At 42.2% G+C, this 24,624-nt stretch overlaps 1 protein-coding gene across 6 annotated transcripts in view; it reads left to right on the forward strand.

The window, feature by feature from the left end:
• The window catches only part of CHST8 (carbohydrate sulfotransferase 8), a 182,505-nt gene extending 160,725 nt beyond the window's left edge, over nt 1-21,780 (forward strand). For 4 of the 6 annotated variants that reach the window (XM_064386922.1, XM_064386919.1, XM_064386918.1 and 1 more), the window contains 2 exons: nt 17,985-18,022; nt 20,361-21,780. In XM_064386922.1, coding sequence (XP_064242992.1) covers nt 17,999-18,022; nt 20,361-21,512 — 1,176 coding nt within the window. In that variant the 5' untranslated portion in view covers nt 17,985-17,998 and the 3' untranslated portion in view covers nt 21,513-21,780. The remainder of the gene's footprint in view (nt 1-17,984; nt 18,023-20,360) is intronic. The other 2 variants (XM_064386924.1, XM_064386921.1) reach the window with 1 other exon arrangement.
• The last annotated feature ends 2,844 nt before the right edge of the window (nt 21,781-24,624 follow it).

The following is a 24,624-nucleotide window of genomic DNA, read 5'->3' on the forward strand; positions in this document are numbered from 1 at the left end:
CCGGGTCAATGGCTCAAACCACAGGCCCTTGGCAAAAGCATTGGGGGCTTTGCTGGCCCGGGGGCTTTGGTGGCCACGGGGGCTTTGCTGGCCACAGGGGCTTTGGTGGCCACGGGCCCAGGGCAGGGGGTGAACACCCAGCCCTGGAGGAGCCGAGCTGGGAGCCAGGGAGGGGGAGAGGCAGATCAGAAGCAGATGCTGCCGGGTGGGACAGGCTTTGGAGCAGGGCAATGCCCTCCCTTGCACAAGTGGCTCACCTCTGGAATCTCCCCCGGGAAGGCCTGGGATGCTCACACAGAGGGCTGGAGGTTTTCAGCCCTCCACATGGGCCACACCTGCCTCAAGTGCTGGGAGAGGCAGGGCTGTGTCTTAGGAGGGGCCATAAACCATCAGAGCCCCCAGAGTGCCCCAGGATCCACAGTGTGACACTGACAGTGCAAAACTCCCTCCAGGGGAGGTGCCTGAGCGTTCACCCAAACCTGAACATGTGTTAACCCAGGGAACTTGGTGTTTCATGGGCTTCCCCAGCCCCCATGGATCAAGATTTGGCCACTTGCAGCACCACTTCAACAACTGTACATTGAAATTGCAACAGTCAGTCACTGGATCCATGGATGGTGACTTTTCTACTCTTCTCCTTTCTGTCTCTTTCTTTTTCTCTCTCTTTCCCTAACTTCTTCTTCTCTGAATATATTGTAAACCAGACTAGAAATTCCAGTCAATGCCTTAGTGAGCGCCTTGCTGTGCCTGGATACATTCAAGTTGGCTAAGTTTGAGTTTGTTAAGTTTAAGTTTGTAAAGTACATTATTTTGGATGTTTTAAAGTTTGCCAAATAACTTATTCTACTTTAATATTCTAAACTTGGCAAGCAGAAGTTTGTTATTGAACCTCCTGTGAATTTTGTAAAAAATTCAAAGTAAATCAGACAACCTTCCCATTTACCCATTGAGAGGATCAGAGTGATTAATTGATATCTAACATGGCTTAACTTCCTACCGAGACAAGCAAAGGGTTTCTGCTATTCAACAAACTGATTTTTTTTTGTTTGTTTGGTGGGGTTTGTTGTTGTTATTGTTGTTGTTTTTTTAAGGGGACAACTTCTGTTTTTTGCAGTCAGGCTCAGAGTTTGAGGAAGGTGAGGAAAAGAAGGATGACATTTATGAGCATCAGTATTCAAACTGTCTTCCCTGGCCTGTGGCTTTCTCCTCCCTCTAAAGACATAGAGGAAGAACATGAATAGCAGTAGTTGCAGGGTCTAACAGTGCCATTTGTCACTGCCAAGATTCATCAGTGATACAGGATTACAACAGGGAACAACTGAAAGGTTAAGGATTTGTCTAGAACATCTGAAATGGATATTAAGCTGAGATTAATAGCAAAGTGATTAATGAAAATTAATGTTTTCTGTCTTAGCTACGGTAGTACTGAAAACAAAGAAACTTGTTCCCTTTCCAGGAGCCATCACTGACCTCTTCACTTGCTAGCAACACTTAGAGCAGTTACATATGTTAAACATTTCGTATTTTGACTTTACTGTGCAGAAATTTAGACAAGAAAATAAATGTGTTCTCAGGACTGGAGTGCTGTAAGCACAGAGGCAATGACTTCTGGAGATGAGTGTGAGAAACAGGTTTTAGTGTCTAAATGTGGCTCACTGCCTGCTGAAACTGAGACCCTCTGAGCAATAAAGAATTTCATAAAAGCTCATAAAGGCAGTTTTATTGGTTCTGTAGAGCCACGATCAGGATTTTCCTTTCAATATCTATCTGATGCCGTGCTTTTTAAAAGAGTTATAGGTTTGCAAAGTTACAGGAGGTATTTAAAAGGCATGGAGTTAAGGAGTGGCTGGGGGGTGCTGGGCAGTGCTGGGTTAATGGTTGGGCCCAGTGATTGCAGAGGACGTTTCCAACAAAAATGATTCCTGTAAAGATCCATGGAAAACTGATGGGCCACGAGCAGGAGGGCTGTGAGGCTGACACGAGCCTGACTCCCTGCCCGTGCTGCTGGCTGGGGTCAGGGACAGACAGGGGGCTGCACCAGCTGACTGAGCCCCAGGAAATCCTCTCTGGTCCAGCTGTCAGTACAGAAACCAGCCATGAACTGCATAGGGTTCTAGAAGAATACTTTTTTTTAAAATACGAAATCTCCAACCTGAAGTTTTTCATGTCCATTAAAAATAACATCTTCTGCTATAGAAAGGAAGAATAAAAACATTACTATTTCCATATTGTTTTTTGCCATAAGTGTGCTTTCTCTATTTTAACCTCGGAACATGAATACTAAAAATCAACTAAAACATTTTCTGCTCTTATTAAATTATGTTTAGCAAGATTTGAGTTCTTAGTGCTGTAACTTTCTGTCTAAAACACTGAAGATACTTTTAGTTAATTTAACATAACATTTACTTGGAATGAAATCAGAAGTATTCTTACAAAAATATAGGATAAAAGGTGTTCATTGCTATGTTTCTCAATGTCAATAAAGGTGATGTATTTCTTACAAATTTCTTATTTAATCATTTTGAACTAGTAGTAGTATTTTTAAGTCATGAATATCTGGACACTTGTTTGGTTAAAGGAGACATCAAATACAGATAAATATAATTAAATACAGTTGAATAAAAAGCATTCTTCACTCGATCCAACATTTTTATATTTAGTTTAGTGTTCAATAATTCTCTGGTTCAATAACGAGTGAATCAGGGTTCCTCAGTCCCTGTGAAGATTTAAGGCAAAAGGAGTCCCTATCTGGATTTCTAATTATTTGTAATTTCATTGCTTGAACAAAGCCACATACAGTTAAGGGAAGGCAGAAAAACATTCAAAATATTAGAAATCCTAACAGGCACTTTCCTTAAGATGTTGCTTACATTCATTTTAGCTACTGTGATGCCTTTAGGGTGTTGACAGAGAAGAAAGAGAGCCCTGAGAACAAGGGAGAATTTGTGCAAAGCAGTAAAACAGAGCCATTCCTTTTGGAGGACTCAGAGAGCAGATGGTTTAAGTAAAGATGCTACAGCTACTTTTAGATCTCAGTAATCTTAATGTAACAGGCAGGGATTTCTTTGCATTATTTTACTGACAAAATTTAAGTAATATTTTAAAACTACTGAAACACATTTTAAAAAGTGTTGGTTATGCAGATTTTGAGATTATGACCAGAAAGTAGTATTAAAAAAGCAATGAAACTACTCTATATAGCAGTCACATATCCTGTCCACATCCAAATTTGTCCGAAACACTCTACAGAACCAAATAAAACTTACAAGCCCTGCACTAAAAGCCATTGAAGTGGTTCACATACACTAATTTAAGTTTCTCAAGGAATGCTTTTATTCTCTACATCAGTTATGCCACGGTGGCACTCCAGGCGAAATAAAATGTGTGGGCAAGCAATTGGCAAATAATATTTGAAATATTTGAAAACCTATGCTGTCAAAGGAGTATGCACAGTAAGAGCATTGGGAAAATGTTTGTGTCAACAGCATGTCCATCAACATTAACATATAAACACAGGCAGAATTCGGGAGAAACTCCAAGACACGTAAGGTGACACCAAATATGACAGGGAAACCTTCTGGGCAGAAGAAAAAAAAAAAAAAAGAGAGTTAAAAAAAAAGAGTAACTGTTCAAAAATACTGCTTTTAATTTCAAATTCAAATTAACTGCAGTTTAATTCTCAGCAATTTAATAAGTTAAGGAGAGCACCCTTAGAATGTTTGCAGAGCACTAACCGCTCCTGTTCTTGGTGAAGGAGCTCGCAGGCTCGGCACTCCTCTGGGAGGGCACATCCATCCTGTTCTACAGCCCAGCAGAGAGAGGCACAGACCGGGATGAGCCCCAGCCTCCAGACCGAGCCCAGCCTGCCGGCTCGTAACTTTATGTTACACGGGCTCTGAAACCTCCCATGCTGAAAACTCCTGAAAATTAAGCCCATTTAAAATGCAATCAGCACACACAAAGTGATATTGTCTCCATTAATTAACTGTCATGGCTTTAACCTCAGCCAGTAGTTAAGCACCACAGCCGCTCACTCACTTCCCTGCCCCCTTCCCACGGGGTGGGAGAGAATCCAAAGAGCAGAAATGAGAAAACTCGTGGCTGAGATAAAGCCAGTTAAGCAGGCTGCCCTGGGTAACCCAAAATGAAAATGTACTCCACATCTCTCTGTGTCCAAAACACTTCCTGAGCCTCCCATCTCATGCCCCGGCTGGAGATGGGATCTGGGTCTGTTGTACTCGTAGGGGTGCCCTGAAGAAGGCAGGAATGATGCATGTGACTCCATGTTCTCAGAAGGCTAATTTATTACTAAAATTAACTTATTATTATACTATATTATATTAAAGAATACTATACTATACTAAAGAATACAGCAAGGATACTTACAGAAGGCTAAAAAGATAATAATGAAACTCGTGACTCTCTCCAGACTCCCGACACAGCTTGGCACTGGTTGGCCAAAGAGTGAAAACAACTCACAGCAGAGTTCAATGAAACAATCACCTGTGGGTGAACAATCTCCAAACACATTCCACGTGAGCACAACACAGGAGAAACAAATGACATGGGAATGGTTTTTCTTTTCTCTGAGGCTTCTCAGCTTCTCAGGAGAAAAATCCCGGGCAAAGGGATTTTTTCAGAGAATGTGAATGCCACAGGGGCCCTTTGAAAAGCTGGGGGTCTCTTAAGCAGAGCCACCCTGGCCTCGTGGACTTGTACTGCGGCAGAGGCGTTTTGGCTTCTCTCTCTTGGGGCTTTCCTTTCATCAGGTTCTGACACAGAGCTGGGGCAGCATGTCTGAACCCTTCCCTTTCGGGTTCTCCGTTGGCTTTCCCAGAGGGAGCGTTTCCCGCCCGGGCGGGCTCGGCGCTGTGTGTGCCTGGCCGCGGGGAGCGGAGCGGCCCAGCCCCGCGCCTCAGGGCAGCCCCAGCAGCGCCCGGCCCCAGCCGCTGCCCTGCCGTGCTCTGCCCTCCCCACCCCGGGGAAGGCGCAGCCCCTGGCGGATTTAATCTCAAAGGTTCAATCCTCAGTCCTCGCTGGGCTCCAGCCCTGCCCCAGCCCGGCCGCCGGGTGCGGCTCCATTGCTCCCGGAGTTGGGCTCCATTGCCCTCCACCCTCCGAGGCGAGCCGCCCTCACGGGGAAGGGGGATACCCCACCCTTCTGGGCTGGCTTTGTCCCCGGGGAGTTAGTGAGCCTCGGCAATTTTCTATCTAGTGATCGATCACGGTTATTTGTGCCTGATGCTGTTTCTCCTGTTAGCAAACTGTTATTTTTTCACTTACAGATATTTGTATTTCATTTCTCCTTATTGGTGGAAAGGGATCAGTTAAAGCTATCAGGGAAGGCAGCTCATTGCAGAGTGTCTGCCTCTTGAATTGCCTTAACACAAGACACAGCCAAAGCCAAGCCATGCAGAAAGGAAAGGGAAAGGAAAAAGGAAAGGATTTCGGAGAGGAGAAAGGAAAGGATTTCATTCCCTGCTTTCCAAGGGCAGCGGAAAGTTCAGCAGGGCCTCATCAGGTGTCAGTGGCTGCTCCACCACCATCAGGCCATCAATCCTCCTCTTCCTCCCATTCCCACAGCTCTACACAGGAGCACAATGGGATGGCACACGCTGTGGAATATCTGGGTCACTTGGGTCAACTGTGTCCCCTCCTAAATTTTGTGCACCCCCAGCCTACTCCATTTCAGGGCGAGGAGCAGCAAAGGCCTTGACTTTGTGTAAGCCCTGCCCAGCAGTAACAAAATCATCCCTGTATTTCAACACTGATTCCAGCACAGATGCAAAATACAGCCCCACAGTGGCTACCTTGGAGAAATTTATTCTATCCCAGTCAAAATGAGCACAGTAACATCTGAAATTGCCTGGCCCATACATAGCCATTCACTAACAGCAGATTACTTCTGAGTTTTTCTTCCATTAATTCACTTCAAGACAATATCTGCTGACTTGTGATTTGGCAAAATGTTTTTTTTTATTAAAACACACCATTATGAAATACAAAATTAGGCACTACAGAAAAGATCTCTTGAGGAAGCAGTGTTGCAAAAATATATTCAGACTATATGCCAGAGGTTCTGTATCCAAACTTTTAGGATATTTTAGCTTCTCTGTAAAAATAAAGCACGCAATGAATCATTCAGTCTTTCAGCAAACTCCCCAAGCTAATCCAGCAGAACTAGGCTGGCAGCTGGGTTCAGCACACCAGCAAGAAACAAGCCTGCTAAAGACCACACTGCCTATCTTTCCCACAGTGTATTCCTTTTATTATAAATGTAGTTTGAAAGCCTGGCCTGAAGTGTCTGACAGTCACCAAGGAAATCACGCACATTGCTTCTTCCAGCACTTGCTGTCAACAGATTGGCAATTTCCAACTTCCTTAATGGAGAAAAAAAAGGAAAATTATGTCAAGTAAGAGGATGGAATCTCACTCATTTACAAGCAAAATTTGAATCCATAGCTCTGTTTTAAAAGAGGTACTAGATTGAGACCAGATCAAGCTTACTGTAATTTTAATTATTTCATTTTATTAAGGTAACATATTCTTCTTATAAGATTACCAGCCCTGCATCTCATACAAAGCATACAAATGAAAATGCACATTTCTCAAGTTCCTCTGGTAAAATTGGCTTGAGAGATTCTCTGAGGAATACACCCTGAAGAAGTTCATTTTTGTGCAAGCAAACCAAATACACAAGAAGTTGTGGGGAGGGATTTGAGGCCATGCTACTATGCATTTTCTCAAAGTGGAATCTTTATGTTCTGAATAGCAAAAAGTATAGAAAAGCTATCTAAAATTGCATGTGATGTGCCTCTGCAAGTTTTGGTTCATTTGAGCTCCACAAAGAAAGTTTAGAGCATCTTTGAAAAGAGAATCTGAGATTGGATGAAAAGCATAAACCCAGTTCCTGCCAGAAGGCACTTGACGCCTTCAGATGAAAAAGAAAATCTAAAAGGGGTGAAAAGCACCAAAGCTGGATTTGCATGAGGAAACAGAGACAGACATTTAAACTCATTCTAAAGAATGATGCAAAACATTTTTATTTCTTTGCCCTTATTTTTTTGACATCTTCACTTTTTGCATAATTGAATCTTTTCCTGCAGAGATTTATGACAGTTTTGTAAATGCTGTCCCTTTTTAGGCAAAGACAGAAGACTGGAAAAAAGTGAGAGTTTGTGAAGTAGTGGTGCTTTTTTCCATGCCTGTTCCTGATGGTTTTAGCTTTTCTTGAGGTAGAGACACAAAGAAATGAAAAATGAGACCAAAACCAAAACTCTACTCTGTGTCTTTTTAACACATACTTATTTTCTCATAGTTCTTGCAGAAGTAAAAAAAGTCACTGACAATTTTATCCAATATTTTCTTCTTATATAAAATTTAGCAGGAAGAAACTTGCTTTTTGCAAGACCATAGTCATTTTCAACTGGTTTCAGAGGAGCAGCACTAACTTCGCAATCCTTTCAGGGAAAAGTACAGTGAGAAAAGGAAGCATCGAGTAAAGAGATTAGGAGAGCAGTTTACCACCACTTGTAAAAATCCATCCCGTGTTGCTGCTTGCTCATGGAGGAGCTGATCCAGTACACAATGAAGTAAAAGCCAAATTTTCATATTTGAGAAGACAATGCTATACAATTCTAGATAACTATTGCTTAAGCAGAAGCTGTTCTAATATTGCTACAAAGGGAGTTTTAAACCCATGCTTCCAATTCCAATTCTCAGAGTAGCAAGTCTTCAGACAGTGGAGTGCAAAGGTTTTAAATATTTTATTTCTGAATAATGAGTAATAAAATTTAGGGAACTCAGTCATTTGAGTAAATATTTTAATTTTTTTTTCCTTTTTCACCCAATGGATCTACTCTAAGGCCATGAAAAGATCACCAAATGGGATTGTTAAATGTTTACACATAGAGTGCAAACTGTATGCATCCTCAACAAAAACATAAGATAGAAAGTAGCTTGATAAGAAGTTCACATCTGAAGCAAAAGAGTTGCATCCCAGGTGGAACAAAGAGCCAGGTCAGCAAGGGCCTGGAGTGACCCACTCTTCTGCAGTCCTGGGGTTTAAGCAGCACCAGGCTGAGGCAGCCACATGAGGGATCAGTTGAATTGCACTGTGTAAGCTCACACACACCCAGCCAGGGCTTCACTGCCAGGAAAGAGCTCTGCCTGGCAGAGTGCTGCCTCTGAAGACTGAAACAGAGGGGCAGATTGTGTCAGAGATCCTTCACACAATGCATAACAGAGAATGGATCATGTATAAATGTATGCAGGGTACTGAGTGAGCCTTGGTTATATTGAAATGCTCTGAACAATTGTCGTAGAAAAGGGATCAGTGAAATCAGACACATTCACACACGTTCATCAGCTAAATAAAAGTTCCATTCCTAGCTAACCATATTCAGCAATCAATTGGCTACTCACTGTTTGTATGCACTGACTTACAAAATCAGATGATTCAATTGTCATAGCAACTGTATCCCAAATTTGGGCTGTCAGGGTATATGCAAACAATCCATCTCTCAATTCATACAGCCCCTCCTTGGGCTGATGCAGCATTCTACACTGGGATACTAGAAAAATCAGCAAGTGCTATTATGTGTGAATGAAAAATGCAGATGTGCCCATAAAGTGGCAGTGGCAGAAGGGTTCTCATTTCAGGTACCACTGATAGTTCAGAATGACAGAGAGACAACTACACCAGAGCCCTCTGCCTCCTGCACCCCAGGCTTCCTGGGAAGGAAAGAGGGAAGAGTGACCAAACTCCTGCCTATTCCCCCTGCCAGAGCAGATGTGACCCCTCTGGAAGAGCAGTGTAGCTCACCCAGGTGTGCATCTGAACAGAACAGTCGCCAATCCCCACAGAAGGCTGCTTTTCTCTCCCCACATTCCTGAGGTGCATTCCACCACTGCTGCAGCATCTCCTTTACTTCTCTGCCAGATCCAAGTTCTGAGCTGTGCCAAGGAGGGGATGAAGTGCAGTGACCTGGCAGAGGCAAGGACCAGGAGAGTGAGGAGATGAGCCATGTGCTCCCTGTGCTCCTTGGCTCTGGGGTATTCACAGCCAAGTGGGGATAGAATGGAGATAAGAGTAGTGCTGGGAAGTGCACAGGGAGAGAGGCACCAAAGGCTTCCCTCCAGTGCCAGAACCAAGCTGCAAGTGCATCAGAGTCTGGGATAACCAGTTTGTAGTAGTAAGAGCTGTGGGCTGAAGTTAACAGAGCAAATGTCCTCCAAATCCCACTGCTGCTAAATTGTTTTTCAACATTCACATGATATAAAGCTTTGTTTAGATCAGTCCTTATGTCCTGGAAGCATCTGAACCTCTCAGGCACACACCACATGAAGCATTGTGTCCTCAGTGAGGCATGTCCATTTTAGACTTCCCAAGTGTTCCACTGCCAATTTTCACGGAGCTTTGCATGGCCAAGGAGAAAACATGAACATCAAACTGCCACTTCACTGTTGGAGAAATTGTGAATTCCAAAAGTTTTGGAACATTTTTTAATGGCCTCCCCATACCTTTAAAAAGTATTGAGCTTACTAAAACTCAACACTAGCACTTTGACCCCTCCAACCTGGGTTGCACCTCAGGTCCAATCCTAGGTACCATCTAATGCCTCCTGAATCCTGGAGTAGTCAGCACTCAATTTTTGAGCAGAACCATTCCTCCCTCAGTTTTACTGATAGGAAAGTCAGTTCAGGACATTATTCTCATGCACCCATGTTGTTCTACCCATCAGTCATGAAAATCTGGCTGAAGGAGTGCAAGTGAGCTCCTTGACAAGAAACAGAAAGTCTTCCATGAAGAAAAGTAGAGCCAGTGAGAAATGACAAACAGCAAAGCCCCACTGCCCTTCAAGTGCTCAGGAATAAAGGGCCTGGCAAAGAGCTCACCCCTTACACTGAGCTTCCCAAGAACTGCTTCTTTCTCAAGGGCATGAATCAAAGTCTGTCCAATTATCACCCTTTCTGCACCAAGTTTTGTAGCTGTTGCAGGTGTTAACCTTTTTTTCTGTAATGTTCCATGTTGATCTCTTATACTAAGAAGACTTGTCAATAATCAACTATGAGAACAGGAGAAAGGGAAACTCTATCAGTTCCAGTTAATTGATTGTAACATAATAATATGCACCATTTGGATACACATCTGTGCTATTTGATCTACAGTCAGTCTATCAAAGCAGTGAGCTTCAGCACTCAGAGGCATGCCTGTGTAGATCTGCTTTTTCAATTTTGCCTGCAGCCTTCTCTTTCCATTTGTGCTTTCTTCCCCAAAAAAACATCTCTGCAGAGTGACATGAAAGGAGTCCAAGATTCCACCTGTATTACTTTGTCTGCCCTCCAATAGAAAGACCAGTGAAGATTTCGTGTCTGATTTGCACAATGTCTTGAAATATTTCTGGATTCTGGACGAGCTATTCTAACCAGCTACATGAAGTCAAATTACATGAAGTGCTTGCTTGAAATTCATTGAAATTCCTCTGGTTACCTGAATAGTTCTACAGGCTACTAAATATAAATGCAGTGCTAGATTTTAAACTTTAGCTTTTACTTTTTAATAAATCTGGGAAAGTGTAATGTCCTTGCCAAAGTCATGCTACGAAGGCAATATGCAAATATTAAATATGAGAATGAAGAATAACTGAAAGGTATTAAGTAGAAATTGCAAGTAACTGCTGACAGTGCCTGAAAGCTAATGATGTTAATTAACAGTATTCCCAGGGACAGGTCCAAAGAAGGAATGGGGAATGCAATAACACAGACCTGACTTTTCTGTTTTCTTTATAGAATTCTTATCGAATATAAATTAAGTCAGAAAATGGCAAGTTCCAATTAGTATGGCTAGATAGCAAAGAAGACAAAGTAAACAAGAAGCTGTACCTTCCTCATAATGAATTCACAAACAGCTCCTCCTATTCTTTCAATTAAGCCTTCAATGTAAATGTGCTATGCCCCTTCCTTTATTTGGTATCATGGAAACAGAGCAAGCCTAGGTTCCATCATTATTTAGTCAAGAAGATGGATTCAGTTTATATTAGAATATAAGACCATTCTGAAAAAAAGCACACTAGTGTGTGTTTTTCTCAAAGAGTCTGATATCTGTTCTCTTAGTGTGTTGCAAGTCAAAGAAGTACGAGGGTGTCCAAATCCCAGTTAATAAAAGAATATTTTCCTCCGTCAGCTTCCAATCTCAAAAACAGAGCAGAGGGCAGTTCACAGCCCCATTGCAAACTCTAGATGCAAATGTAGAATTTTCTGGACAAAAGCAACACCACAGATTCAGACAATACTCAACTACCAATGTCAGCTGTGTAGGTAGTGGGACTTACCAGAATGACGCAGCAACACTTTATTTGGGTTTTGATTCAAAAGGAATTTATTTCTTAAAAATGCTACTGTTTCTGCTTCTGCTTCTCATCTGTTTTCACTTTGACAAATAAAAAATTTGCGAGGCAACCCGTATCAAAACAATTATTTCTCACATGAGGCTGTGTTGAGAATAATAAAAAAATAAACAGTGGCTTCAAGAGATGGTATTTCTGACTAGTGCACCACACAAGAATATGTACAGCAAACAGGCAGGAGGTACAAAGCCTTTTTGAGGGGCTGTGCTGGTTTTGCATGGCCTGGCTCTTGGTACATGGAGGTGACTTCTGTGAGAAGCTGCTGGAAGTTTCCATGTCCAGCTCAGCCAGGCCCTGATGGCTCTGAGGAACCTGCTGCTGGCCAAGGCCAGTGAGAGAGATGACAATGCCTCTGGGAAAACATGTTTAAGAAGAAAATCAGAACAAAGGGGGGCACTGTTAATTCCAGCTAGAGGAGAGGAGGAGGTGAGAACGTGTGAGATGAACAACTCTGCAGACTCCAAGGTCAGTGGGGAAGGAGGGGCAGGAGGTGCTCCAGGGGCCAGAGCTGGGATTCCTCTGCAGACCCTGGTGAGAGCATGGTCAGGCAGCTGTGTCCTGCAGGCCATGGAGATCCATGGGGGATGGATGGATCCATGGTGGATGCAGAGATCCATCCCCAGCCCCTGGGGATCCATGGGGGATGCAGAGATCCATGGGGGATGCAGAGATCCATGGGGGATGCAGAGATCCACCCCAGCCCCTGGGGATCCATGGGGGATGGATGGATCCATGGGGGATGCAGAGATCCACCCCAGCCCCTGGGGATCCATGGGGGGTGTAGAGATCCAGCCCCTGGGGAGGTGCCCACACCACAGCAGTGCATCCCTGGAGGGGCTGTGCCCCATGGGAGACCCAGGGGACAGAGAGGGCCCTGCTGCCAGGCTGGAGCAGCCTGTCCTTGGAGCACTGCAGCCCTGGAAAGAGCCCCATGCACAGCAGGTCTGGGGGGCTGTGTGCCCGTGGGAGGGACTCAGGCTGCAGCAGGTCACAGAGAGCTGCTGCCCATGAGAGTGGAGCCAAGCTGGAGAAGTTCTCAGAGAATTATCTCTTGTGGGAGGGATCCCACAATCTCACAGAGGAAGGACTCCTCTCTCTGAGCAGTGGAAATCTCAGGTGATGAACTGACCAAACCCCCTGCCCTGTCTCACTGAGATGTTGGTGGGAAGGAGGGAGGGGTTGGGGAGAGAAAAGGTGTTTTTAAGGGCTTATTTTAATTGTCATAATCCTCCTCTGACTTTGTTAGTAATAAAATTCACTTGGCATCTCTAAATTTAGCCTGTTTTGCCCTTATAGTGTTTTCTGCCCTCCTAATATCAACTCATGAACCTTTCAGGCATTTTTTGCCCTCTCCTCTCCACAGCTGGGGCAGGGGAGCATGAGGGAGTGGCTTCTGTGGGTGCCTGGCATTTGGTCAGTGTCAAACAAGGCAAGAGGAAACAACAGCAGGGAGATAGTCTGGGTGTTCTGTCTGAGAAACGCTGTGTGGGCACAAACACCTTCCTCAGGTGGGAGCTGCATCTCCAGACAGTGGTACCAGCTGCACACCCGGTCTTTACTCCAAGATTCCCCTCCTGGGAAAGGAAGGCCAGCCGTGTGTGAAGGGTGGCCAAGGGGAGCACAGCACCTTGGCTAGGAGGGAGTTCATGGGGGATCAGGAGGGAAGCAGTGACACCGTGGCTCAGGACTGTGCTTCAGAACAGCTCTGTGCAGGTTTGCTGGTTCCAGCACAGGGATCAGCTACTGGTGCATAAATCAGCTGGGAATACCAACTTCTTTGGCAGTATGAAAGTCCTCAGGAGGCAAATATTAAAAGTCACTTAATGTGTGTACTGATCTCTGCTTTGGCTCCCCGATTTGTAATTTTTTCTTGTTCAAACTGATGGATGAACTGAATGTTTTTAATTATTTCCAGGCTATGCCCTTCAGAATTGCATTGCTTTCCCTGCATACAGTACTTCTGTCCAGAGACTCCCTTGCTTCATTAAGATGGAAAGTCATTTCAGTTACAAAAAGCCAGAGTAATCGTGTTTTAATCAAGTGAAGTGCACACAAGCTGCTGCCATCCCAAGCACCCCCTGACACAGATGTGCAAGCAGCACAAGGGTGCATTGCATGTTGCCTGTGGGATGGAGGAACCCCAGATTCCCTGCCTTGGAAATGACACCCACAGCTTCACCCAAATCCAATGTCTGCATCTCTGAAGGTGGCTTGGGCAGAAAAAAGCACAAGAACAATGGAAAGCAATAGTGTGTTAGCACAGGAGAGGGGGAAATGCTTTGTTTTTGGGAAGTGTTCTACTTCACCACAACTGCTTAAGAGTAAGCTATCAATCAGAGTCCAAAATTCCTCAAATAATATTGAAACTATTAGAACTCGTATGCTTGACAATGGTAGGATTAAACGAAAAGCTCAGAATTCAGGACAAATGTGTTACCTGAGTTACAAAGGAACTCACACATGAAAGAAACCCCAACCCTCACCAGCTTGCAGAACTTCTTATGTCTTCCAAAAATAGTGGGGGGAAAAGAAGAACTTACTCAAAGAGCCAAGATTAACTACTTAGAGCTCCCAGTGGACACTGCCCCAGAAACATTCCACCATTTCCCCCAGTGCAAAGGAAATCAGCACCAGACCTGTCTGCCAAGGGCTGGACATGTACCTTTTACCCCCAGCACCCCCAGGCAGGGTTTGCCATGTGTGGGAAGTGACACCACACACTTGCAGCCTCGCTGGGGACTCAGAGGGATCAGATTATTTAAATTCACTGCACAGGTTGGCTTCTTTCCTGGTGTACAATTTAAGGTGTGCTGCTGCTTTGCTAAGCCGTCTTTACTTGGCCTCATTAATTCCATCTGTATAAAAATGAGATGTTGTGTTTAGCTTAGATGGAACTTTGAAAGCATTTTTCCAAATCAAGTTGTAAGTTTATGTTAGAAAAAGGATTTATAACACATAGTTAAAACAAGCACACATATAAAGTCTGTTCTAATTAGGCCTTAATTTTTGCAGAAAATGCTTTTCTTTTAGAGGTTTATCTATTTCAACAGTATTCCAGATGTGTATACTACATCTGTATTTTTAATAGATGTAAAACCAAATAATTTATTATGGTAGCAATCTTTAACTAAATTTCTTTACTGAGTCATTTAATTTAAAGATGCAAACAACTGGACACCAGAGTAAGTCAGGATCAGATTTGGACAGGTCTTTTATACTGTACAAGCTGAGTTAAGTTTAAATTAAAAAAAAAAAAAGAAAAAAAAGGATAAAAATGATCCTAATTTTCTGACAGTATTTTTGGGAAAATCTTCCAGCTAAATTTTTCTCATGTTTATCAGATTTCTGAGAACTATTCTATTAATCATTCTACAATGAAGTACACATTGCTGTCTCTGAGAAAAGACCTAAGACTGGGGCGTATTTGGATAGGACACTTGACACAGATGTTCCTGAAATGCCAAAAGATCCATTGCAGAGTAAATTTCACAAATCTATTTGGGTGAAGCAAACAAGAGCACTCTGTGCACAGAAGCCCTGTAAGGGATGAGTTGCAGATGCAGACTTGAAGTTATCATTTTTATTAAAAAATACTTCAGCTGTAGTTGAGTCTCAGACCAGAGCAAAACACCAGAGGCAAACCAAAATTAGGTCTTGAAGCAGAGACAGAGGAGAAGGCAGAATGATAAAACTATACAGTAGTACACAAGGAAGATGAAAGCCATTTTATTGTGTTGCTAGCAGCATTTGGAAAAGAAAATAAGAATAGCCCACAGTGGGTTTCACTGTGTGGTAGGACTGGATAAAACACAGGCCAGGCTTGAGCCTGGAAAATCATGGTCCCACAAGTGGAAGAGAAAAGAACACCATGAGAAGCAACATAAACAATCTGTAATTAGAGAATGAGTCTGTCTCTGCTGTTCCCTCTGTGTTTGGGCACAGTGAGATGTTGGCCTCATCACATTTGGACCTAAGAGTTATTGATCACTGCCTTCAACTGCACGTACCAGACACCAGTGGTTTATTTATGACCAAAAACATTACCCTTTTGGCAATAACGTCAAAGACCTGGTAAAAAATATGGATAGTAAAGGTGAAACATAACAATAAATTTAGATTTTGATTAGTGTAATAGATTTGTGCAATATAACTTCCCTGACTTCACTGCACTTAAGAGGTTTTTATCATGTAGATTTAAATCTAAAGTGACAGATTGTATCATGAGAAAGACAACTAAAAGAAGCCAAATTTAGATGTCACAAATTCAGCAAACATCAAAGAGATTGGCAAGTGCTTCACCAAACATTTATATTAAGCAGGAATTATTGTTCTGATTACATGTTAAAGCCAGTAAATGAATAATCATATTTTTAAATGGTTACTCATCTCCTCCTAGCATTTATTTTTCATTTTTCAAAGCAAAGCATATCAGTACAAAATATTAATTTCTCAAATAAGTTATCTTTATTAAATACTACTATGAAAATGCAATCATAATTAACCACAAAATAGTTAGGTCTCATACCTGCTGTTTGCACTTTTGTGAGGTTTTATTAATAATTATTAGTCATGGCACCAAATTTAAGAGGTAATTACACAAAGTATGTGAGTTTGCTACAAGGTACCAGCACTTGCTTTAAGTCAGAACAAACGATCACAACTGAAGAAAACTAACCCTGAGTTACATTATCATTTGCACCCAACAAATGCTCAGCATTTGGAACTGATTCCATCTGTAGTACTTCCCCAGTTTTTGATAAGTGATCAAAAGTCTTTCCTCACCTATTTAAGTTTTCAACTGTAAAAAGCTCAAAATACTTTTGGAAAGGGAACACATCCCCGTCTTATAAGTAACTACTCCAAGTAGCTGTATTAATGATGCCTTAGAGCAAAGGCCAAGCAGCTCAAACAGCTTAAAATTAGGCCCTTAGGGTTAGCAAAAAAGAAGCAGCTACATTTCCTGACAAATACAACATTTTCATGGCATAAACAGATCAGCATGCTTTACTATCACTTGTTGCAAAGTGCTGGTGCTCAGGTTTTGCTGGGATTTTTGGACAGCAGGTTCCTGCCCTGCCTTGCTCTGTAACACATTACACAACAGCAGAATAAAAGTGGTTCTTTAGCTGATCACATCAGGAACTGGAGAACAGCTCAGGAGCATCTCCTAAAGCCTGGTACAGCACAATCAGCCTCAGGTCTCCAGAACATACACAGGAATGCTACACAGGAATGCTACAAGCTCTATTTCTCTTTAACAGACACCTTCTGACTTTAATTTGCAGCTAAACATTTTTGAGAAGCAGCTAGGAGAAGCCTTGAGACTCCTTCTGTAAAGTGTCTAGAGCTTATTTCTGATGAAGTAAAAACAATACGGTTGTAATAGGCACAGAATCACAATATCCCCCACAACCTTGAGTTCATTGCTAACAAATGAACAAAATTGCAAACAAAGCTCAAACATAAGCAAAAAGCATCATGAACACTCTTAGAGGAGCTCTTTGGAGCACAGAAATAATCAGAGCAATTTTATTTAGACTCTACTACGAATATCAGTTTGTAGCTCTGATTTCAAAAATAAAGCATGACTGATAATCGAGGCTGGACTTGGTACCTTCACTGCAGCAAGTCACAATGTGAGCTGTCATGGAAGGTGTTTCTGAGACCTTTCCTGATGCTATGAAAATCAACCTGATGGGGCTGACTGAGCCTGCACTTAATGCTGTGCAAGACCTTTAGCTGTAATTGTCCTTGTCCAAAAGCCTGTGGATTCATCATGCAGACTTATTGAAGTCTTCAAGCAACATTGACAGTGATTATAACAGTTCTAGCAGCTGAAAAGCCCCAAACAAATGTCATAATTCAGTAGTGTTTCCATTATCCATTTCTGTATTATTAAGTTATACCTAACAAAGGTTATGGTCATGAAAGAAACCCTACACATCAGATAAAGCTGCCATCTTGGATTTTCACATCTTTATTATTCTGTTTTCAGGTAAATATCACTGTAGAAGTCAGAAGATTAGAGAAAATATGATTCTGTGTTGTTTGCCTCTCCAAAAGTGTGCAAATATTACCTCGCTTACACTTGACTCCACTGCACGTTGCCTTTACAGCAGAGTACTCATGCAAGCTGTTATTAGGATTAATTCTGCCCTATCAAAGGTTCCAGGGTACAAGCCATACAGGTTTGGATAAATACACACAGGACAGCTTGTTTTTGGTTTAGATCTCTAACCTGGAATCACAACCTTCAGCTGATTCTTGTTCTGCTACTGGCCTTCTAACCGAGGTTAAGCAATCACTTTTGTTCCAGTTTTGTTCATCTCAGTTTCCCCATTTGTAAAAGGGTGAAAGTCGTAGAGTCTTCCACTCCATTTCATAATTTTTATGACATTTATACATAAAGAGGCCTTTCAAGGATTATTGTTACTATGAAAAATACATTAATTATGATTCACCATTGGTCTGTTTGTCATTGCATTAACAACACTGGCTGTATCAGTCTAGAAGAGAAGAAACTAATGTTTTTTTATTTCTAAATAATTACTTTACTTTCTTTCTTTCTTTGTTTAGGGATAAAATATAACATGGGATTCCAGCAACCAAAAAAAGTAAGTTTTCAGAAATACATAAGTAAAATTGTACCCATATTCTGAGTATGGAGTACAGATAGAGATGGCTCAGATAAGCCACTACACCGGAGATGAAGCACTGGAAAAGGAAAGCTGCATCAAAAACTTAGCCATGAAAATGCAAATTTCCCTCTTAAAATAGGAATTTGATAAGCTATGCAACTTCAGTTTTATGAGTTTTTTTCCTAGACTGGATATTGCTAAAAGATACTGTAAACTTTGCATATATTAATATTCTCTATGAAATCACACTGATCAAATGAAGGCCTTGAGAGGGACTTAAAAACAGCTCAAGAAAAATTCTGGTGAAATTCCCCCATCTAGTGGCAGCCAGGCTGCCTCTCGCCCATGGTTAAAGGACAAAGCAAAGTGTGCAGAGGAGCAGCCGTGCCCAGCCGTGCCAGCCGTGCCCAGCCGTGCCCAGCCGTGCCATCGCCTGTTCAGACGGGTGACAGGGACTGACAGCTCCTCTGCAGCTCCTGCCCGACCTTCTGCATCGAGGGTGGCACTGGCAGAAGGCATTCAAGTTGCCCAAAAGCTCCAGGGTCGTCATTAGCATCACTAAAGGTGCAGAATTGTAGGAAGCCTGAATTTGATAACCTTTAAATATCAGCCATGTCATGAGTAAATAGGATGGAATTACAGCCAGTCTTGTAAAGGGTAATACTTAGAAATACATCTGGTATTTACAAAGACAAACTCATTTCTGACTACAGAAACAACCTCGGAAGGTGAGAGTGCAACAATCAGTCCCAACAGCTGAATAGAGTTTTGCATAACAAATTATCAGTTGGTTTCCCAGGCTGCACACCACCTTCACTACCACAGCATCCAACCTGAATTCTGCAAGTGTCCTAAAATTTGTGTTTAATACTGATCTGCTGTGTTCAAGTTTTGGATGGTAATTATCAATATAAGCAAGTCACCTACAAAATACAATTTGATTTTTTGGGGTTTTTTTTGTCACCAGTGTTTTTTGTAATGAATCCTGAATCTCTTTTCTGAGACTTTTTTATTCTCTGACCTTTAACAAGAATGTGACAAGATAAAACCTCTATGACAGAACAAGTTTGTCACCTATTGTATTGCTTTTTTCAGACAACAAAGACTTGTAAAATTGATTAAGATTTAATCTTAAAGAGCACCCTGAAAGAGCATGACCCTTCTAATCCCCAATTGTACACCTTAAAATTCAACCAGCATCTTATTTTTAAGCCAGTTTTAAATACTATTGGGGAAACACTGAAAATCAAAAAATTAGATCTAAAATTGTAAGCCCTCTAACTAACTATTTTGGGTCAGCAATAAATGTTCTGCAACTACATATGCTCCTCTGTTGAAATACTCCATGGTAGCTCATATGCTACTCTGATCCAGGTGACCTCAAAATGGGGATGACACATAGCTAAACATTGAGCAAAACGTAGTTTTAATCTTAGAGGCACAGACATGATTTTATTCAGCTGCTTGGAAAAGCAGGAAGTTACAGAGCACACCTGGGCTGTGTGCAGGAGTTTAACAGAGAGATCCCCCAGTGAAAAACATCAAGTCCCAGAAAGCCTCATCCTGCTTTACTTACTCAGTTTTTGCTGACCTAATCCCAGCCACAGCTGCATTCCCACCTCTCACTGCTTCTCATGGTCTCCATTCTCTGCCCCCAGGCTCACCTCACTCCAGCCTCCCTCTGGGGTCCCCTTCATCTGCCCTCACCAAAGCCACTTCTTGTGTGCCAAGCCTCTGCATTCTCACTGCCATCCTTCCTGTTTCCCTCTGCCCACACCACATCTCACTCCACCCTGCAGACTCTACAAACCCCCCTCCCTTCCCTGTTGGGCTTCGCTCTGTGCCAGTCTGCCCTCACTGCAAAGATAAATTACTGATGTGGGGGCGGTGGTGGGAAACACAACCCAAACAAACAAACAAACAAACCCTTCCATTTGTGTGCCAACAGGGGCAGTCTGGAATAAGTAAGCAAGTCCTCAAAATACTCAGATATCTTTTTGTAGAAATTTCAACAACATCTAAGACAAAAGTATCTGTCAGGGTCTGGGTACACCACCTAAAATACAGATAAACCCAAACAGGAACTAGAATTTACTGGAAATTTAGATCAGATTCATCTCTGCCTTTGAGTTTCACGTAAGCACAGAACAAGGGGACAAGAGAAGAGCCCATACCACAGTGCAGTGCTGAGAGTTTGTGACAACACATTTTGTTGTACAGTTCTAAAAGTTACCAAAGATCCACGTGAAGTGGTGCAAGCTGTAAGCAGTAAAAATCTCTCATTTACTAATATCTTTAATCTATTTTTCCTCAGCAGGACTGTGTTGCCAGCAATGACCAGGATGGAAGATTAAGAAAAAATAGTGCAGACAGAGCAGCAACAGTTAAGCAGAGCAGTTCATTAGAGGCATCTGAAAGTGTGCCCACCAAGCTTCAAAGCACCGACAGAAGGCAAAGCAGCATCATGTTTGCTATGAAAGATCAACAGAAAGGTGAAGAAATTAATTCCATCAAGCTCCATAAACGCAGGAGGAGGTTTATAATTAAAAAGAGCCCAATTCTGATTTCCATGAACAGCTCTATTCTCAACCTGCCCACACTTAAATATGAGGATAGAAACAACAGCAAGTGGAAAAGTCTCTATCAGATCCAAGGAGAAAGGAAGCGGATTATGAGGGAAACTTGTTCAAAATACAAGAGTAATAACAGAAGAATAATCACTCCTTACCACGTGTCTAGAATATTTGTAGAGGATAAATACAGAGTTTTGTACTGTGAAGTGCCCAAAGCGGGCTGCTCGAACTGGAAGCGGGTGCTCATGGTGCTGAACGGGCTGGCCTCCTCCACAAAGGACATCCAGCACAACACCGTGCACTACGGAAACTACCTGAAACGCCTGGATGGCTTTGACCACAAGGGCATTTACCACAGGCTCAGCACTTACACAAAAATGCTCTTTATTCGTGAGCCCTTTGAAAAGCTGGTGTCTGCCTTCCGGGACAAGTTTGAACACCCAAACAACTACTACCACCCGGTCTTTGGGAAAGCCATCATTTCCAGATACCGTGTCAATGCCACCAAAGAAGCACTAAGGACAGGCTCTGGAGTCAAGTTTAAAGAGTTCATTCAATACCTGCTGGATGTACACAGGCCCGTGGGTATGGATATACACTGGGATCATGTCAACAGGCTTTGCAGCCCATGTCTAATAGACTACGACTTCGTTGGGAAATTTGAAAGTATGGAAGAAGATGCAAACTTTTTCTTGCACTTAATTGGTGCTCCACAAAATTTAACTTTCCCCAAGTTTAAAGATCGTCACTCTAATGAAGAAAGAACTACCACTAAAATTACACAGCAGTATTTTGCACAGCTTTCTCCTTCTCAACGACAACAAAGCTATGACTTTTACTATATGGATTACTTGATGTTCAACTACTCAAAACCTTTTGAAGATTTATATTAATTTGAGGGCCTGGATATTTCCACAGTCGCATCAGTTGAATTGTGTGACAAATCCAGGTGGCATCTGTTTATATATACTTACCTGTTAGCAAACAATTGGTTGAAGAGCAGGGAAAAATGCAAACCAGAACATAGACAGATGTTTACACCTTCACCTTAATTGCCTCCTTTTTCAAATCATATTTTTTTCTATAATTTCTCCATATGAAATGTATGTACATATATGTATAATATGTCAGGGCCCCCAAATAAAGCACAGAATTTTCCAGGCTGGTGTGGCCTGTGTTTGCACTTGGGGGACAGTGTGTTTGAAATGAGGGGAGCACAGCTGGCAATTCTGAAGCACAGCCAGTATTTCAAGCTCTTTACTGTTGAGAAAATAAATCTTTAAGTGATGGAGTAGCAAGAAGGAACATACACTGAGCAATATTTACAGTTTGTTGAAATGTGCAAGGTATGAAGCCATCCACAGGCCCCATGTGTTTGAAGGTGGATGTTGATCACTGTTTCCTGGTATTCTTAAGTTAGTCAGGGAGAAAAAGTCTAATCAAACTTACACTGTTCATAAACACACTGGTGAAAACAACTAATACCTAATGACCATGTGAGAGCAGTATTAAACCAGATGTTGCAATTCAGAGCGAGGATGTGTTCTCCCTCTTCAATATTTCCCTTATGGCACGTTCATCTGCAAAAAGATAAAATGCAGGCGAACATTTGCATCTTTATAAGTGTTATTAAAATTCTTTTAATCCTTTGCATTAACATAAATCTCTGGTTTAATCTTCATAGTCACCAGGAATATCAAATCTTTCCATCATAATAACAAGCAAGAATAAATGCCACTTCCTGCCCAACAGAGTAGTTCTTTTCATTGCTGCAAACAATTTGCACTTGCTTATTTTAGTAACAATTATATCTGACTTAACATGCAAAAAATATTCCAGGTGTTTTAGTTCAATTTCTGTGCTTGAGAGGACTTTCTCATCTCTACCAGAGTGTCTTGTGAGAATAAAATACTTGACATTCCACTAGTTACTCTCTCTAATCACAGAATATTCTGATTTGGAAGTGACCCACAAGAATTCTTAAGCCAAACTCTCAAGTGAATGGCTCATACAGGAATACAACCCCACCCTTGGCATTATCAGCACCATGCTCTGACCAACTGAGCCAGTTTCAGCTCTGAAAATTGTCACTCCAATTCTGTATACAAAACCCTTTTTAATATGTCATTTATCTACTTGACATGATATTTAAACTGGCCATACTGGAGCAAGGATCAAACTCCATCACAATGCCAAACCTGGACTCCCCAGTAACTTGTAGAGTTTGTATTTCACAGCCACATTCCACCACAACTGGCACTGTACAAATGGAAACACCTGAGGAACAATGCTTGTTCTAATCTGTTTCCAGGTTCAGATCCTCATATGAATGGTTTCATGCATCACAAGAACTGGCATTAGAGTTTCCCCAGAAACACTCAGTATATTTTTTGGGTTTTTAAAAATTTTAATAGGGAAAAAACTGTTTCAAAAGACCTTGTAGTAAAAGCTTCACTGACAAATGCTTTACATATCAAGGCTGACATTACATTTTCCATAATTGTTCAGAGAAAAATTAGCTGCATTAGAAAAGTAATGTGGAACTTACACTGTTCCATGAAACCAGTCACCCTTCCCTGCCTGCCCATGCTCCTGCCTTTCAATCACTGCCTTTCTGCTGCAGCAGCCCCCCACCCATCTCACTTTTCCACCCACTCAAAGGCTTGTTGCTCTGCTCACATGACTGCAGAGCAGCCTTTGTATTCAAAGCAATGTTTCTGCTGGCCCAGCTGGGATCAGCAGTACAGGCTGGGGTCTGTCAGCCTACAGCCTCACCCAGCAGGTCACAGACAGGAGCACCCAGGGGACAGCAAGGCAAGGGATCACTTCCTAGTGCAGCTGGAGCAGATCCTGATAGTGGTGGGAATCCCTGGAGGGTGGATTGGGGTGTGAGGAGTCATAGCCAAGACCACCACTAGCAATTTAAGTGAAGCCACCCTTAGCATTTAATGGTATTTAGTGCTCTGAGAGGTGATGGTGCTCTGATTGATGCAACCAATGGTCTGTACTACAGCCACCAACACCAGGAGAGGACTGTTGGATATTGCAGCTCTCCTGGGCTTTTTCAGGGTCTGCCAGCAGGTCAGGTACCAGAGCTCGGTGTGCTGAGCTCCTTCTGCTCAGCAGGTGAGCTTCCACTGGGAGAAGAATCCCAGAAGAATCTCAGCTCATCTTGCTGCAAAGGGAGCAGGCAGAGTCATGGCTCAGCTCTGTGAGGCTACCAGAACAAAGCTGGGCACCATTTGTATTCACACCTCTGCTAATTTAGGGTGCTCTAAGGGTAAGACTGGGGGGCTTAACCCTTCAGCTGGAGTCACATCAAAAACCTGCCTCTCCTTCTTCCTCCTGCCTCCTCCCAGTTCCTTTTCAGCTTTATCTACACATCCACATAAATTCATACAGTCACATTTACATCTGAAAGTCTTGGCACATTCCCAGATCAGCAAGTGCTCACTGTATGAGTGAAAAAACCCAGCAATACCAGTGCAAAATTGCACTTCTGATTGTATCAAACCTATACTTTACCTACCACTATCCCCTCCGTATCTATCTTAATTAATTTACAGTAAAAGATAACAACAGGGAAGTTACATTTTTAATGACAAATGAAGGTGAAGATTTTGACAGGTTTTATTTCTTCTCGGATAACAAGCACTTTTTAAACAAAAACTGATCAATGATTTGCATGTTTATAACAAGCTGTATATGGCACAGTAGTATCTGGTTTGCAGCTTCTCAAGGAAGACAGAAGCACCCTTCTAACACTCACAGGTAATTCATACTGGCCAGTTGCATTAATTTGGCTCTGTTACTTTCAGCTCCTTTTCCCTGCTGAGTAGTGTAAACAAGGTAACAAGTGGTTTTAAAGAAATGTTTGTAAAGATGCCTTTAAAAGCCAGAAGAAAAGCAATATCTTGAACAAAAAAATCCAAGGCAGCGGACAAATAAACTAATATTTTCATGTCAAGCAAAATTTTTAAGTAAAAAGCAATAATTTTTACTAGA

Source organism: Passer domesticus, chromosome 12 (genome assembly GCF_036417665.1).
Source record: "Passer domesticus isolate bPasDom1 chromosome 12, bPasDom1.hap1, whole genome shotgun sequence".
NCBI lineage: Eukaryota > Metazoa > Chordata > Aves > Passeriformes > Passeridae > Passer > Passer domesticus.